General features: G+C 40.0%; 1 protein-coding gene across 1 annotated transcript in view; it reads left to right on the top strand.

Annotated features, from left to right (window-relative positions):
* Positions 1-4,171: 4,171 nt before the first annotated feature.
* The window catches only part of CFAP74 (cilia and flagella associated protein 74), a 36,885-nt gene continuing 26,211 nt past the window's right edge, over positions 4,172-14,845 (top strand). The window contains exons 1-12 of the mRNA XM_058855448.1: positions 4,172-4,178; positions 4,917-5,120; positions 6,604-6,694; positions 7,126-7,272; positions 7,471-7,569; positions 8,992-9,096; positions 10,214-10,387; positions 10,979-11,089; positions 12,254-12,356; positions 13,107-13,264; positions 13,656-13,863; positions 14,277-14,459. Coding sequence (XP_058711431.1) covers positions 4,172-4,178; positions 4,917-5,120; positions 6,604-6,694; positions 7,126-7,272; positions 7,471-7,569; positions 8,992-9,096; positions 10,214-10,387; positions 10,979-11,089; positions 12,254-12,356; positions 13,107-13,264; positions 13,656-13,863; positions 14,277-14,459 — 1,590 coding nt within the window. The remainder of the gene's footprint in view (positions 4,179-4,916; positions 5,121-6,603; positions 6,695-7,125; positions 7,273-7,470; positions 7,570-8,991; positions 9,097-10,213; positions 10,388-10,978; positions 11,090-12,253; positions 12,357-13,106; positions 13,265-13,655; positions 13,864-14,276; positions 14,460-14,845) is intronic.

Below are 14,845 nucleotides of genomic sequence, written 5' to 3'. Positions count from 1 at the left end.
ACCTAATGTACCAGTAAAAAAGAACAGTTTTCTATGTCTTTGGCGTGTATCTGTAAAAATAGCCAAAAAATCCACAGAGGCACTTTGTACATTGGGATTGTGTGAATGACACATATAAGTGTATGATGTGTGTATTTGTGTGCTGATAGAAGCACACACATGGTAACACATACTCTGAAAGGACAGACCTTGCTGAAAAAGTGACCACTGACACAAGTAAAAATACAATGACAATCCTAAAAGACATGTAAAAGTTCTCTCAGATAAATAAATTACATTTTATCCACAAGGGCCTTGATTATATCCTCTTATTTTAAAGAAGAAGAATAAATGTTTGGTCATTCAGCCTTGGATTTAGTTGGTTTTACATACAATACATCTTTAAAATAGACTGGTACATATACATATATATATATATATATATATATGTACAACCCACTCAAAATAAATAACTCCTATTCTCAAAGGGAAGAGAGGAGATAAAATAATAAAGATCAACAATACATTTAATTTCCTACAATTCTAGCTAAATATCCCAAACTCATTACAGTCAATGACATATTGAAATTGGTAAAACATAGATTAAGGAACTATTAAAATTGCCATTAAAACATCAAAACAAAACAAAAATAAATAAGATCTCCAAATCTTTTTCATCTAATCCTCTTGAAAATAATGAAAGTTTTCCTTTAGCTACTGGCTGGGAACTGTCAAATAGTCTTAAAAATATGGTCCATGATACTCAATGTTTCCTAAGTCTTTTTTTCACTCTAACAAACTGCTGCTTCTCCTCAATCCCTATGGCTGCAGACACCAGCTTTAATGGAAATATCCATCCCATGCTCTGACCTTGCACGTGGGCTCAGCAGGATCCTCAGGGACTGCGTGGGATCACTGCAGCTCCAGCAGGACCAGGATGTCAGGTCAGAGTTACACAGCAAAATTTGATTTTTGCTGTAGTGAAGTTGTAGTAGATCTTCACAGTAGAAAGGAACACAGTGGTCTTTAAATCAGTGTTTCTGTAGTATCTGTCCATGCCAGGTCAAATAATCATGGGCTCTACCCACATCTGGACATTTAATGACATTTAATCATTATTATTTATTAAATCATTAGTTGTTACTACTACTATATCAATAATTACTAATTCTTTAAGTATGTACCCTACTCAAGCAGTAATAAAGGTCGCAACTTTGAAGTATATTTTACTACATTGAAGCCAGAAACCCACATTTCTGTATCTGTCAAGTATTTTTCTTCTGGAACATATAACAGGTATGAATTTTCCCTGATCACAGTCATCCATACCTCTGTAACTACTACCATACAATCATTTATTGGATGGTGTAATTTGATGGGATTGAGGAGAAGCATGCTCAGTGATTTGGGCCAAAACCAAGTTTTCAGTAATTTATTACTCAGGATTTTGAGACTGTATCAAAAGGACGTTATTTCAATTTATTTTACAATTGCACTGCATTATCTGGTATTCTTAATAAATCATTTTCTAAATAGAACAGGTGGTTTTACTGCCAGCAAAATAAAGATGTCATATTGTCACATATAATTTTTAGAGGCAAAAAATGTACCACAGGGATAATTAGTCTCACCCTCCCATGATTCCACCTAAGCAGCTCGTGAAAGACTGTTGTGGCAACATCGCCAAATGTCTCTTGATATATAAATTACACACATATGCCTATTTTTGTAAATGAGATTTGGGAATATCAGTAGCAATTGCATGGTGGGAATATTTAGCTCGTTTCAGAGGTTGTACTGTACTTGCACTGTATGAGCATCCCCCAGCCCCAACACAAATGTGTCTGTATTTAATCAGTATCTGGATAACCACAATATTAATTTCCCTTTCACCTTAGGTGCTAGAAATATAGTTTTTATCTGTTTCTAAATGTTCTGTAGAACATCTAGTTCCTCCCTCAGTCTGCATAATTTTTTTTATAACCATGAAACACACTGCAGCCAGACACTTTGCCCTCCTTTTCTTTTCTTTATGCAACAGATTTAGGATGAATTTCCCCAATTTTACCCCAAACCAGGGCTAATTCCAGGACCAGGATGATAGTTTTACCCCAGCTGTGTTGCTCTCAGGTGTGCACTCCCAGCTGGTGCCACCCCAGGCCATTCCTCCACTAAGTGCTCTGACAGCAAATGCCCCTCTCACTTTTTGTCCATACATCTGTAAGGATGAGTCATTAGGAAGATGCTCGTCAACATTTGCCATTATTTACAGTCCAACAAATCAATGTTTGCCATTGTTTACAGGGTAACATCAATCCCTATCAAACAACAGGGGCAGACCAGTCATGCTATGTAATTGATATGAACCACTCTGCCAAAATGCAGATTCCATTATTGGCATGTCTTCCTGCCTAAACGCCAGAAAGCTCCATATATGAGTTCCTGTCACCTTGGAAACGTTCAGAAGGGAAATGCCAACTGCCTGTGGAAGCACGGTATGCAGCCATATAGCAGAGTGAACTGGCCAGCTCTGCTGCATTTCCAGCTGATCCTGAGGTGGTACTGCAGAAACTTCACAGAAATGCCTCTGGATTTAACCTCATGGGAGCAAAACAGCAGGGGTTTAATTTCCCAGTTTCTCTGAGACGGATTGCTGGGGTCCAGAGCCCACAAAATCTGGAAGAACTGCATCAACCAAAGCCTTTTTTAGTGCATTTCCTGGAGCTTAAATCTTAAAAATTCACTGGCTTTAAATTGATAAGACATAAACTGTAGATTGGGAGACAGGAACTTGGCTGGGGAGACATAATTTCCTTCAGAGGAACTGCACATATCTCCTCCCTTCTCCTTTCTATATGAGTGAGAAAAATCTACATTGTCTTTCCCTAAAATCACATTATTCATCGGACACAAAATCATGACCTTTTTTGATGTTGTTATGAAAATAATTCAAACAGTTGTAAACTGGGACTGAAAAAATACCCTGAATAAAAATATCACAAGAAACTGGCAATCAGTGATATTTCCAGGTGTTCTTCTGAGTGTTTTCTTGAAGGGAAAATCCGTGCTTGGATCTTTTGCATCCCAACTCAAGAAGTGTGGGAACTGGCAGGTTCAGAGTTAACATGGTTATAACTATTCCAGATCTGCAGAGAGAGCTATACAGTTAATCACTGCATATTTTTAGCCTACATCTTGTAGCTTTAATCCTGCAAATGTCTGTATGTAATTTGTTTTATGTAATATGAATAGATGCCATAAAATCAAGATTCCACCATTTACAGAGCTAAGAATGTCCATGTATTTCTCAAGATTGAGGACCCAGAGCATGAATGTCAGGCAATGAACTGGTCACTGTGAGTAATTTATACTCCATACTGTGTGTGCCAGTGGAAATAAATGCTCAGATTAGCAGCATGTGCTTGTGTGCCTGGGATCAAAACCTGGACCTTACTCTCATAGCAACGATAACAATTACAGAAATATTGCTTACAATTAAGGAACGTTTTCAACTAAATAAATCTGAGAATGCATCTGTCTCTGTGTACAGATCAGGGTGTATTTTAGTGTGGATGATGTCTCAGTATTTTAATAACTGAATCCCTGTGAATCTTTGAATAGCTGGGTTTCTCTAGCACATCACTGAGGCCTAGTGCCAAGAGTGAGGGAACAAGGATCTGCGTTGCTGTGGATCCAGCTGCACTGGTCCTTGACTTTGTCAAAGCAATACAAGGAATATAACAGAAAGGAAACCCAGTTAATTACCAATTTAGAGCTAAAATCATAGATTCATAGAATGGCCTGGGTTGGAAGGCCACCCACTCAAAGCTCACCCAGTTCCAGCCCTCCCACTATCCCAGGTTGCTCCAAGCCATGTCTGACCTGGCCTTGGACACTTCCAGGGACTGTTCAGCCCCATCTTCTCTGGGCACTCTAAATCTGGTACCTGAACACTTGATATCAAACACGCAGGCTCACAAGATTCTGCTGCAGAACAGAATATTCAAACTGATTCACTTTATGAACACAGACATTCACTATGTAAATCACTGAAATATCATCTAAGGATTTTTCATGAAGTGACTTTGTGCATATTTATAACAATTAGAGAAGCTCATATGGAACCTCTAGAGCTCCAGTTGCTGCTGAAGCCAGAGGAATTGTTCAGAATGTGACATTATAAATGGTCAGCATGACAGGTACATGATTTCTGCTGTAATAACCTTTAATTAGTAACTAGTGGTGAAATCCTTTTGTCAGGATAGTACAGGCTTATTTCTGAAAAGCCATTTAAGACAGCTTCCTTTTGGATCGAAACTTGGAAACCTTCAGTATTCTAACGTGTGCTCCAGCCCCACATCCACAGGACTTCACATTGCAGCAAGTCATCTGAATTCACAAAAAGGGTTTTAATCATAATGCCACCAACTTGCTTAAAATTTATAAATGTATGTGAATATACACCAAGCTGAAAGTTCACTGAGAATGTCTCTGGCTTTGGTTACCTGAAACCGCCCGAACCAGATGTCCCACAGAGGCAGCACAGATAGAGGTGCTCCCACGAGGGTAATTACTGACAGTAATATGACGGAATTATTAATGCTGCTGTATTTCCAAGTGTAAATCATTCTTTTAAAGAACATGTCAAAAACTCACTCGCCACCACACCCGGGCAGGAGCCGCGCCAGTGGTTCATATTTTAACCTACCTCTGAGAATAAGTAATTTAAACAATCCTGAAGTAGGTAAACACACCAGTGAGGTGCTCAACATGGCTCAAACCTCAAGAACTCAATGATTTGAACAACCGCGAGGACCCCGACCAAGGACTACGGCCCTCGGACACCAGAACCTGACCTAGGGACCCCGGCCCTCGGACACCAGACCCCAGCCCACGGCTCTCGAACACCGGATATCAGTCTACGGCTCCCGGCCCAGCCCGGCCAGCACCACCCCGTGGGCGGGGGAGACCCGCGCCGGCAGCACCGCCCCGCGCCCGCGGCGGTTCCGGGGCAGTTCGCGGCCGTGTGTGCACGGCACCCCTGCGCGCGGTGGTTGGCGCCGTTGCCGTGGAAGTGCGGTCGGCGCCCGAGGCGGGCCCGGGCCGTGAGGAGCTGGTCAGGGGCCTGAGCGCGGTCAGCCGTGGGAGGACGGCGCCGGGAGCACCGAGTCCACCCCGGGGTGTCCTGTGGGAGGGCTCGGGCCCTCTGCCGGTACCTCAAACTTTGTTATTTGGGAGTTGGAGCCACACAACTTCACAACGCAGTGATTTGGCTGAAAGCGTTGGGGCCGCTGCTGCATTGGCAGCTCCTTTTGATGTTTGTGCCGCTTCTTAGTGCCCCCAACATCCCTAAATCAGTAGCCCAGCGTAAGAATCCTGCTTGCCTCTAAGGTGGTTCGTGTCGTTTACTCAATTCTTCCATACTTCAAATCCTGAGGTGTGTTTTCTCTGCTTCTTAACTGAAGAAAAATAGATGTTCTCTTCTTGTTGATTCTTCTTGAGTTCTGCAGAAGGAATTACATAAACGCACTCAAAGCTGAGCCACCTTCGTTAAAATTAATCATATTTACAAGTCTCTCTGTGAGTAAGATGTGAACTGCTCAACCATGTGGTAATAACTCATTCTAGATGACATGCAGAATTTACTGAATTCTAATAAATTGTAACGATGTTTGGGAACAGTTTGCTTTGCATTGGAGAACTCCACAAGACTCAAGAACAAATAGTGTTGGTTGGACTCGTGCCCAAATAGTTTGGGGTAAAGTCATGGTATAAAGTGGATAAAATACATTCAGAAAGTTTATTACTGAGCTGATTGTTTAAAAAAAAAATAAAAATAGGCAGAGTCCTTGCTTTTCTCTAAGACATTTATTTTAGTTGATATTCAAAATGTGTAACTAGCACAGAGGTATGTGGTTGTATCCAGTTATTTCACATGCATTAAGTATGTACTGAATGCTGTGAATTCACCTCCAGAGATAGTCACCACTATTGCAAGTTGTTGGACATTTGATATGTAAAATATGTTCTTCTTTTTAGTCAGCCTGGTCATTTGGAAAGAACTGTCAGCATGGAAGATCATGAGATCAGCTATAGTGAGGGAGAACAGAAAATATCTCCTCTAGTGTTTCTAGAGGAGGAAGAAGAAAAACAAGAAGAGGAAGAAGAAGAAATAGAAAGAGAAGAAGAGGAAAAAGAAAGAGAAGAGGAAGAAGAGGAAGAAGAACAAAAAGAGGAAGAAGAAAGACAAGAAGAGGAAGAAAAAGAAGATGCAGCTGGTCAGCTTCCTAACATTGAAGAACACTGGGAAGGTGAAAATTAATTGTTTCGATAATTCACAAAAAAATGACATTAATGCTAACTTAATGTAAGATAAACATATTAGATCATTGGCCAGAACCCAGCAATACATTATCCTTCCTTGTCTCTCTCCTTCTTCTGTTCATTTGCAGGTGTATAATAGTCCTGCGTGTTTTGCCATATGAATTTTTTAATGTACACTGCAGTAATGCTATAAAATGTCATCTCTGATTCTCCATGCTGTGACTTGACAGCAAATATAGAAGGCTTTGCATTTTAAAATTCAAAGTCTCTTTATTAAGCTGTTGTTTCAATATCTGCTAGAATATGAGCTGGAAGAAGAGCTGGATGACGGTGGCAAGATGGAAAACAAGGACACTTCTGAAGATGTTGGAGACCAGTCTGATTCTAGAACGTAAATACCTTATTCCAGTTCAAACAGAATTTTCTCTGTGGTGCTGAGTGACCAGCTGTGTGTGATTTCTTAAACTAGTTTAAAACATTCTTGTTAAAATTGTAAACTATTGCTCAGGAAAACTAAAATTGCAAAGCCAAGGTGGGATCAAGAGGAGCCACAAACATTTTAAAACAAAGGCACATCATTAGTGCTTTAAATGAGGGTATAAATGTTCAACATTAGATATCCAATACTGAAAATCCTGACTTAAGTCCATGCATGCAAACTACCTATGCTGTGTTCATGTTTATCCTTATTTATGAAGGTCTTATTTGTAGCAGTTCTCCTAGAATAAAACTGAAAGCAGGGATTTAAGGATATCAGACAAACTTCATATAATTACAGTTTTGCATTATGTTTCTTGGTTGGTTTTGTGTTCCAATTCAAAGGCAAAGCTCAGAACACTCTTTGGCCAATATTGGTAACATTAGGCCTCTAAAGTGTGCAGACAGAATTCTCATAACAGCCTTACAGAGAAACCTCCAATTGCTCGATGACATGGTCAAGGCAAAGGAACTGGCAGTCCAAAAAAACAGGTTTGTGTTTAAGCAAACAATCCATCAGCACAAATCACCAACAAATACTGAGATACCGTATCTGTCATAAATACTAGTGTTTCTAGAACTGTGCATCTGACAGGAATCCTGGCAGTGAATCTTGCTTTCAAAGAGAAGAGTTTCAGTGGGAAGAGAAAAGAACCTACAAAACATAAATGACGTGTTTGTTTCTTGCAGTGACATGCTGAGTGCCTGTCGGCTGCAGAGCAAGATGCTGGCAAAGCAGCTGGATCATGTAGACATGGAAATAGAGAGAGTGGAGGAGGCTGGCAATGTGTAGGTAGAGAGTATTTCTGGATACCAAGGATTACAGACATCCACTGTATTCATTTTTTGTGTAATTAATGAGATAAGAGCAGAAAGAGGTGGAAACCTGGGAATGGGTAGGAAAGAGGCTTATATTTGAAAATGTAACAACGGGTATTAAATCAGCCTAGCCCACTGCTGTCAATTATGTCTTTCTGTGTCTCAATCTTCTATTCAGTCTGATGAATCAAGATGCTGTGGCACTCCTGGAGGTCATAGCTTTGCTTCTAGTGATTACTCAGTCAGGGTTTATATGTGTGTATATTTTTTTAAATACACACATACATGAGCCATTCCTTTCTTGTGTTGTTCTGGAATTCAGGAATGCCTTTCAGGAGCAGCTCTGCATACAGGAGCTGCTGCTCTGAAACACTTGTGGTACCAAGTGGGAGGCAATTTACTGTACTCTTCACATTTGGTTTAAATAGAAAGTAGTGGGTGGCTTGTGTACCAGGAGCCAGAAGCTTGTGAACAAACTTTGCAGCTGCATTTCTAGCCTGTGTTAATCTCCAGGTTAGAGCAGTGATGAATGAGAGAAAGGAAGGCAGGTTAACTGCCAGAATGGGAGAGCTGCTTAAACAAAACTGATGGGTTGCACCACTCCTGAGGTCGTGCAAGTGGGATCTCAGAGACAGTAACAAATCCCAGCAAAGACAGAAAAGCAGTGTAATGTTTATTCTTATGATGGCTCACATGGAGAGGTCTAGATATGGAAAAAATAGCAATTCTCCCAAATTCTTACATTTAGCAAGTGACTAGTGGAGTGAGAAAGCTTAATAAATTTCTGGCTTATGAAGTTCAAAGTCTTTATGTTTTAGCAATAATGCAAGTCCTGGCTGCCATTAGCACTACCAATGCCAATACAGAAATGTTGAATTTAGAGGAGTAGCTGCAGGTAGGAGATCAATTTTCATTTAGAGGATGGGAGTTTAAATATAGTCAGGCCACTGTCTGTGGATCCTGTAGTACCTGTCTGCTAGTTTTCCTGGGGAGAGAAGGAAAATAACTGTGGGAATGCTGCAGTTGTAGGCTAAATGTATGGAATACTGTAGTACTATTTAAAAAGCAAAATTGGTCTAGGTTCTCTAGGTTCACCTACATTTATCTTCATGAATAATACTACTTTTAACAGTTTGAGAAGTGAATAGTTGCATTAAGCTACTGGTCAGTGCTCTTGAAATTCTCATCTATTCCTTTCAACCAGTGCGTAAGAGTTTAAAGAAAGTTCTGCCTCAAGAATGGACACTTAAAGGGTTAAACAAGAGGCTGCATAGATTTCTGGGATTCTGATGAATAAATCTGAGCCTTAGAGCAGTACTTTATTCTTGCTGATCTTGCAAGGGGGACTACGTTTCATGCTTCTTTCTGATGGGTTCTCTCTAACGTTGCCAGTGCAGCTGTGTCCCGCCTGCAGGCCATGAGCAGCCGATTGTTCACTGAACTGGAGAGAGAGAAGGAGCTGGAGCCGAGACTTGCTCTGATATTAAAACAAAACTTGTAAGTGAGGGAATGAAGAAAGTGTGAAGGGAATCAATCTTTATTACACTCTTCATATGCTGTTGGATGGATTCAAAAGTTAATCAATAGAGAAATTGCTTGTAAATACTGAGCTACATCATTCTAGGGCAACTTTTAGTCTGCATGGTTCATTCCTTACAAAGTTGGGTGTTGTGGCTCAGTCTGCAAGTTAGTTTTGCATATGTAAATAAAGTTTTAATTTTATTATGAGAGGTGCATAAATTGTGACCTAGACAGGTCTCATTTGAAATGTAAAATAAGCTGTACTAAAGTAAATCTGTCTGTGAATGAGCATAAATACTTGTAATTTATGCCTCTTAATGTTTTTATAGGATATAAAGGAAAGGATGGAAAATGAGCATGGATGGAGACATTGTAACAGTACTGTGTATTTTTATGCCAAGCCAATATTGCTGCTTGTAATTGATTGTTCGCACAAAATACTTCTTTATATCAAATAGAGTAAAATTGTCTTTTGCAGGAGGCAACAAGTGCGTGTGTTTATATTTTGGTACCACAGGTACATCAAAGGAGAAACACAGGCACGAGCTTCTAGCTGTGGTTAGCCAAGTGGTTAACCAGGATACAGTGTGTTCTGCTGCAATGTTGTGTAATAGCTTTAAAATGCTTGACTTGTTTATTGTGTGATTAGCAATACTCAGTACAGATTAATGTACTCAGCTCTATCATATCTGGCTCCTTCAGCAGAGCACAGAAGAATTAAAGCTGTGGCCTGTCCCTGAAGTTATTTATTGTTGAAGAAAAAGCTATTTTTAGAATTTTTCTTGGTTTTCATGTCTTCTTCTAGGTAAATGGGAGAAACACAAACTTGAGGGTTTTTTTTTTTTTTTACCTTTTTTTGACCAATATTTTTGATGTGTTTGAAAGGGTTATGCCTTAAAGGGTTAGATATGAGCCTTAGTCTGGAACACCTGTGTCAATAAAAGGGTTTGATTCACAGTATGTTTTAAAATAATAAAAGAAAACATGGTCACATGTTTATTTTCCCCATAGAGCCTTCCCTACTCAATCTTATCACCTTAAAATGAAAGAATATCAGTATTCCAGTGAAAACAATTCACACTTTTTTTAAAAGGGTTGAGCTGTGGCAGATAGAAACTGAGCAGGGAAAATACGACATCTTCTGTGAACAACTTCAAAAAGACGAGGAGGAGCTACAGATGCAATACCAGGAGGAGAGAGAGGTGAAGATTTGGAAGGAAAAAATAACAGCCCTGCAAGCAGAAGGAACACATCAGACTCGAGAGAAGTAAGATCCTCAAAGTCAGAGCCTGCTGCCTTTCTTGTTTTATTTTCAGCCAATTCTCTGCTGCAGGTGCTGAGATTAGCTAGTTCAAACACTGGTGCTACTGTGTGTCTTAGCTGGGTGTGCTTAAGGAATATTTGATGAGGAATATTTGATGAGGAAATGGTATTAAAATAAGAATTGGCCATGGCCTTGGAGTTCTGATCTATGGGAATAAACTTGTTAATAAAAAAACTACAAATGCAGGCTTTTTTCCCATGGGAAATGAGGTATATTGGGTCAGACTAACTGCATATGTCTGCAGTGCTTTTGGCCTCCAGGAGCTTCTGGACTTACGGTGAAGTCCACTGAGATTTCCTAGAGCAGAAGCAGACACCAAAAAGCACAAAAGTGCTCTCCAAAAGCAGAGCAAAAGTGTGTCAGTATGGCTTTTGTAAAGTTTATCACTTTGTCTATAATATGGGGGATGTGGGGAACAGACAAATGTCCTAAATTCAGCACATAAACTCCCCAACCCCACCCTGAGGTCTCATTGTATTGGAATCAAATTTTCCTTAGTCCTGCTGCAACTGTTGGTTTGTCTGTGTTTTGCAGAAGAGAGGAGGAAGCCTGGAGAGAATGTGAAGAAAGAAATAAAAAACTTCTCAAGAATGCCAAAAGGAACCATGAGAAAGCAGTCTGCTTCCTGAGGCAAAGCATGGCAAGGTGGGGCTTCAACCTTTCCTGTTGAACATTCTCTGCTGGGCAAGACCTTATCTTCCGTCTGTGGAAAATAATGATTTTTCTGCAAGGTGTGTCTTCTGTTGCACGTGGAAATCCCATGCCAGGTACAGTATGGTGAAGCACTGAGATCTTATCGAGCACAAAAGGACATGGAAAGAAGAAAATCCACTCAGTGTCCTAGCATGGCCTCCAGATTCCCTGGAGTCTTTGTCCTAAGGGCTCTGACCACTTGAAGGCACTGATAATGATTTGAATTATTTTATATATGTGTGTGTGTGCGCGCGCGTGTGTGTGTGTCATTAACTGAAGTAGTATAACTAAAATCTGGGTTTGAAACCTGCCCTGTGCCATTCTATGTCCCCTCAGAAAAATAAGCATCAGTGGGTTGATGGGCCATTTCTTTGTGTTCCTGCTCTGGTTGATTTTAAATTAAATGTTCTTTCATGGGTTTATGTTATTACTCTGGTGTTGAATTATTGTGTTTCTGAAGAAACTGAACATTTATACTTATTTTTACATATATGCAAATATTAGGACTTAAGTTTAAAATTACTGAAAACTACTGTTTCTGCACTGGTTTATTTTTATTAGATGTTGTGTACAAACTGATCATAATTAAGAAAAACGAAGTCAAATAGATTTTTTTTTCTTGACAAATGTATCAAACATATCAACTTTTTTCCTGGTTTCACATTATATTAGCTGGAATATTCCCAGGTTTGATCTCTGCCCACATATTTCCGTCTTGCAGAGTTTTTAGGGTTTATTTTCAGTGTGGGTGCATGTGCTTGGCTTGTAAAAGTTTGCTAGATAAGGTTTAGATAGTGCTTATATGAGCAACACCTGAATTCTTTATTTTAGCAGTCAGTCATGTCATAACATGAAACACATTCTTCATATCCAAATTTAAAAACAAAAAAAAGTTGTTGAGCAAAATATTTGAAAACCTGTTGGCACTTGGAGCTTGAGTGGTGCCGTGTTTGGAGGCGTCTCTGACTGTTCCCCTGTGCCCACAGCCAGTGCCCACCAAACGGGTTTACAGCAGCAATGCCTGGGGACATTGGTAACTACTCCTTGTCAGCTCAGACCTTCTAATACCAAGAGCTTTCCAGGATGAGTGCCTGAAAGATTTTACTTTGCTTACAGAATTTGTGAAAAAAATGCAAAGGAAGAAGTGAAAGCTCAGGAGCATATGGAGAAAAGGATACAAGCTGTGCTTTCCCTGAAAACCAGCATCACTTCCAACAGGGTACTGCTGCTGGGCTGGGATGGGAATGAAGTCACTGACTTGGGAGGCTGCTGGGTTCTAGTGCATGTCAGTTCAGTTTTCCTTCCAGAGCTGTGAAGTGATTTTTGATCAGATCAGTGACCAAACCCCTTGAAACAGGGGAGAGTTTAACCGTTGGAGGGATGGCATGAGGTCTGTGTGGGTAGGTTTTGACACTTCTGCTGATGCAGTTTATTCTGTCAGCAATCTAGTTGTTCTGTGAGGGGAACTCTCTGGGAAATAATGCATACTAAAAAAAATTCTCTGGAAGTTCAACCAGAAGGATTTCCAGTTATTTGGATCCCAGTGCAGAAATATTCCACATGGAGAAAACATATGGAAGAAAAACAGTTATTTGAGAATTTAAATAGTATAAATTAGGAATTTCTGAGCTACGCTGCTTTGCTTTTCTATTCTATTTATGTTCTGTAGAATCTGAGGGAATGATCTTAATTTAATCTGGATTTGATTAGAACTGTTATCTTTCCACATTCCTTCACTAAGCAGCATTTCAGGGGCAGGCTGGAAGGGTAGAGAAGTACACTGGACCTAGTCAGAGCTTTCTGCATTTCAGCACCCCATGACTACAGAGAATATTACACACAATACCTTCTGCTTCAGAGACATCCACCATAAATGTATACTTGGATAAGGGGACCGGCATTACATTCTCTGTTTTATATTCTTTAATATGTGAATCAAATATGTAACTGGTTTGTGTGACTTTCATAGGAAAGGCTCCAAAGTCTCCAGATTTTGAACAAAGCAAAGGCCTTGGAAGCAAAGAAGGAGGAGATGAAAATGAGGGAGGCCATCCTAGCAGAAGGAGGCAATGTTATCAGGGAAATTTTTCTCCATAAACAACAGCAAGAACATGAAAAAAAGAAAGAGTGAGTATCATATCCGTATCAAACTCTGACTGCTCCCTGGAGCTCAGTCAGATCCTGAAGGTAGAACATCTCTGATGCTGCCTGGAAGGAGTGAACTCCCTTTCCCACTGTGTGTGTGACACTTGCACAGTCTGTTCTTCGTGCCCTGAACTCCTGCCTTAGGGATGCTCAAGAGCACCAGAGCTCCCTGGGTGTTCCATGAGCAACTCCTCCAGGAGTGGAGTTCAATGACCCTAAACTGATGCACTTGATGTCTTGGCACAAATTACCACTGTGCCCAACTTAAAGACTTGCTGTTTAGCTAAAAGGCTCCAAGGGAGCTGAGTTGTAGTTAATATTATTGGTAAACAACTGTGGTTGGGTTAATATTTCATATAATTTTGGGTTACAGAGCTTTTAGAGAACTGCAGAAGTCAAGAAAAATGGAGATTGTGTCTCAAATTTTGCAAGAAAGAGCTTCTATTCACAAGCAGAGAAAAAGTCGGTCCCCTACTAAGGCAATTAAAGCTCATGGTAAACTTGAGGATCCTTTCCTGCAGAGGGGGGAAGCCTGGCAAAGTGAGGAGACCTGCAAACATGCAGATGGGGAAATATCACAGGTAATCAAAGGCCTAGGAATTAACTCTCTTTAGATTGTTTTGGGTTTTTTTTGTTGAACATGCAGGTCATCAAATTCTGTTTAAAAATAGCACAGGCTACAACTAAAGATGAGACAGTAGAGAACAAGTGGACAGTAATTTCCCTATCAGATCTCTTAATGTCTGTTAGTTTCCTTTTTCTCAAAGGAGATATAGTGACTTTTAACATAAGATTTTGTCTGTATTCAGTGTTTTAAAAGGGGGTTGGTCTAAGTTGGCATCTTTGGCCTCTGAGCCAAAAGCCAAGAGGCCAGAAGGCCAAAGACCTGTCATTTTTGTGTTAAAAGATTTCCTCAGAAACTTACAGCTGTTAAAGTAACTGTTCTCTAGTCATTCTTAGCTGTATCTTCAAAACCTGTGTTCTTTCATCAAAGTTGTGGCACTCTCCATCAGTTTGTTCCTTGGCTGGGGAGGAGACTGCTCCCCAAGGAGAGAGTTCTGAGAACAGACCCCAGGATGTGCTCTGGGAAAGTGGAGATGAGGACAGAGAGAGGGACAAGACGCTCCTGGTACCAGAGTTCCCAGGACTTTGGAGTCAGGAATATGACTTGCATGAGGTAAATGTTGTGATATCTCTTGTTAGAAACAGAAAAGAAACTTGCTTGATACCAATAATTGTGTATTTTGCAGTTAAAATGCAGACATGATGTTATTACATAGATGCAGAAATTCAGATGTGAGAATATCATCAGTCATTGCTTTTTGACACTGGTCTGGAGGAGAGAAAACAGTACTTCAGGTTTAGTTCAGAAATCTATGAAGACATAAATCACATTATGTTTAATTGTTTGAGTTTAAGAAAACTTCAGAATTGATAAAAAAAAAGTAATGTCAGTACATATTCCTAGACTAGCATGGAGAAGCACTGGACCATGACTGAAACATTCCAGTGAAGTCAGCTGATATTTTTTTCTCAAGTTTAATAAGCTGAGGGGGAAAAAGA

Source organism: Poecile atricapillus, chromosome 22 (assembly GCF_030490865.1).
Source record: "Poecile atricapillus isolate bPoeAtr1 chromosome 22, bPoeAtr1.hap1, whole genome shotgun sequence".
Classification (NCBI taxonomy): domain Eukaryota; kingdom Metazoa; phylum Chordata; class Aves; order Passeriformes; family Paridae; genus Poecile; species Poecile atricapillus.
This window is presented reverse-complemented; position numbering and strand designations above follow the sequence as displayed.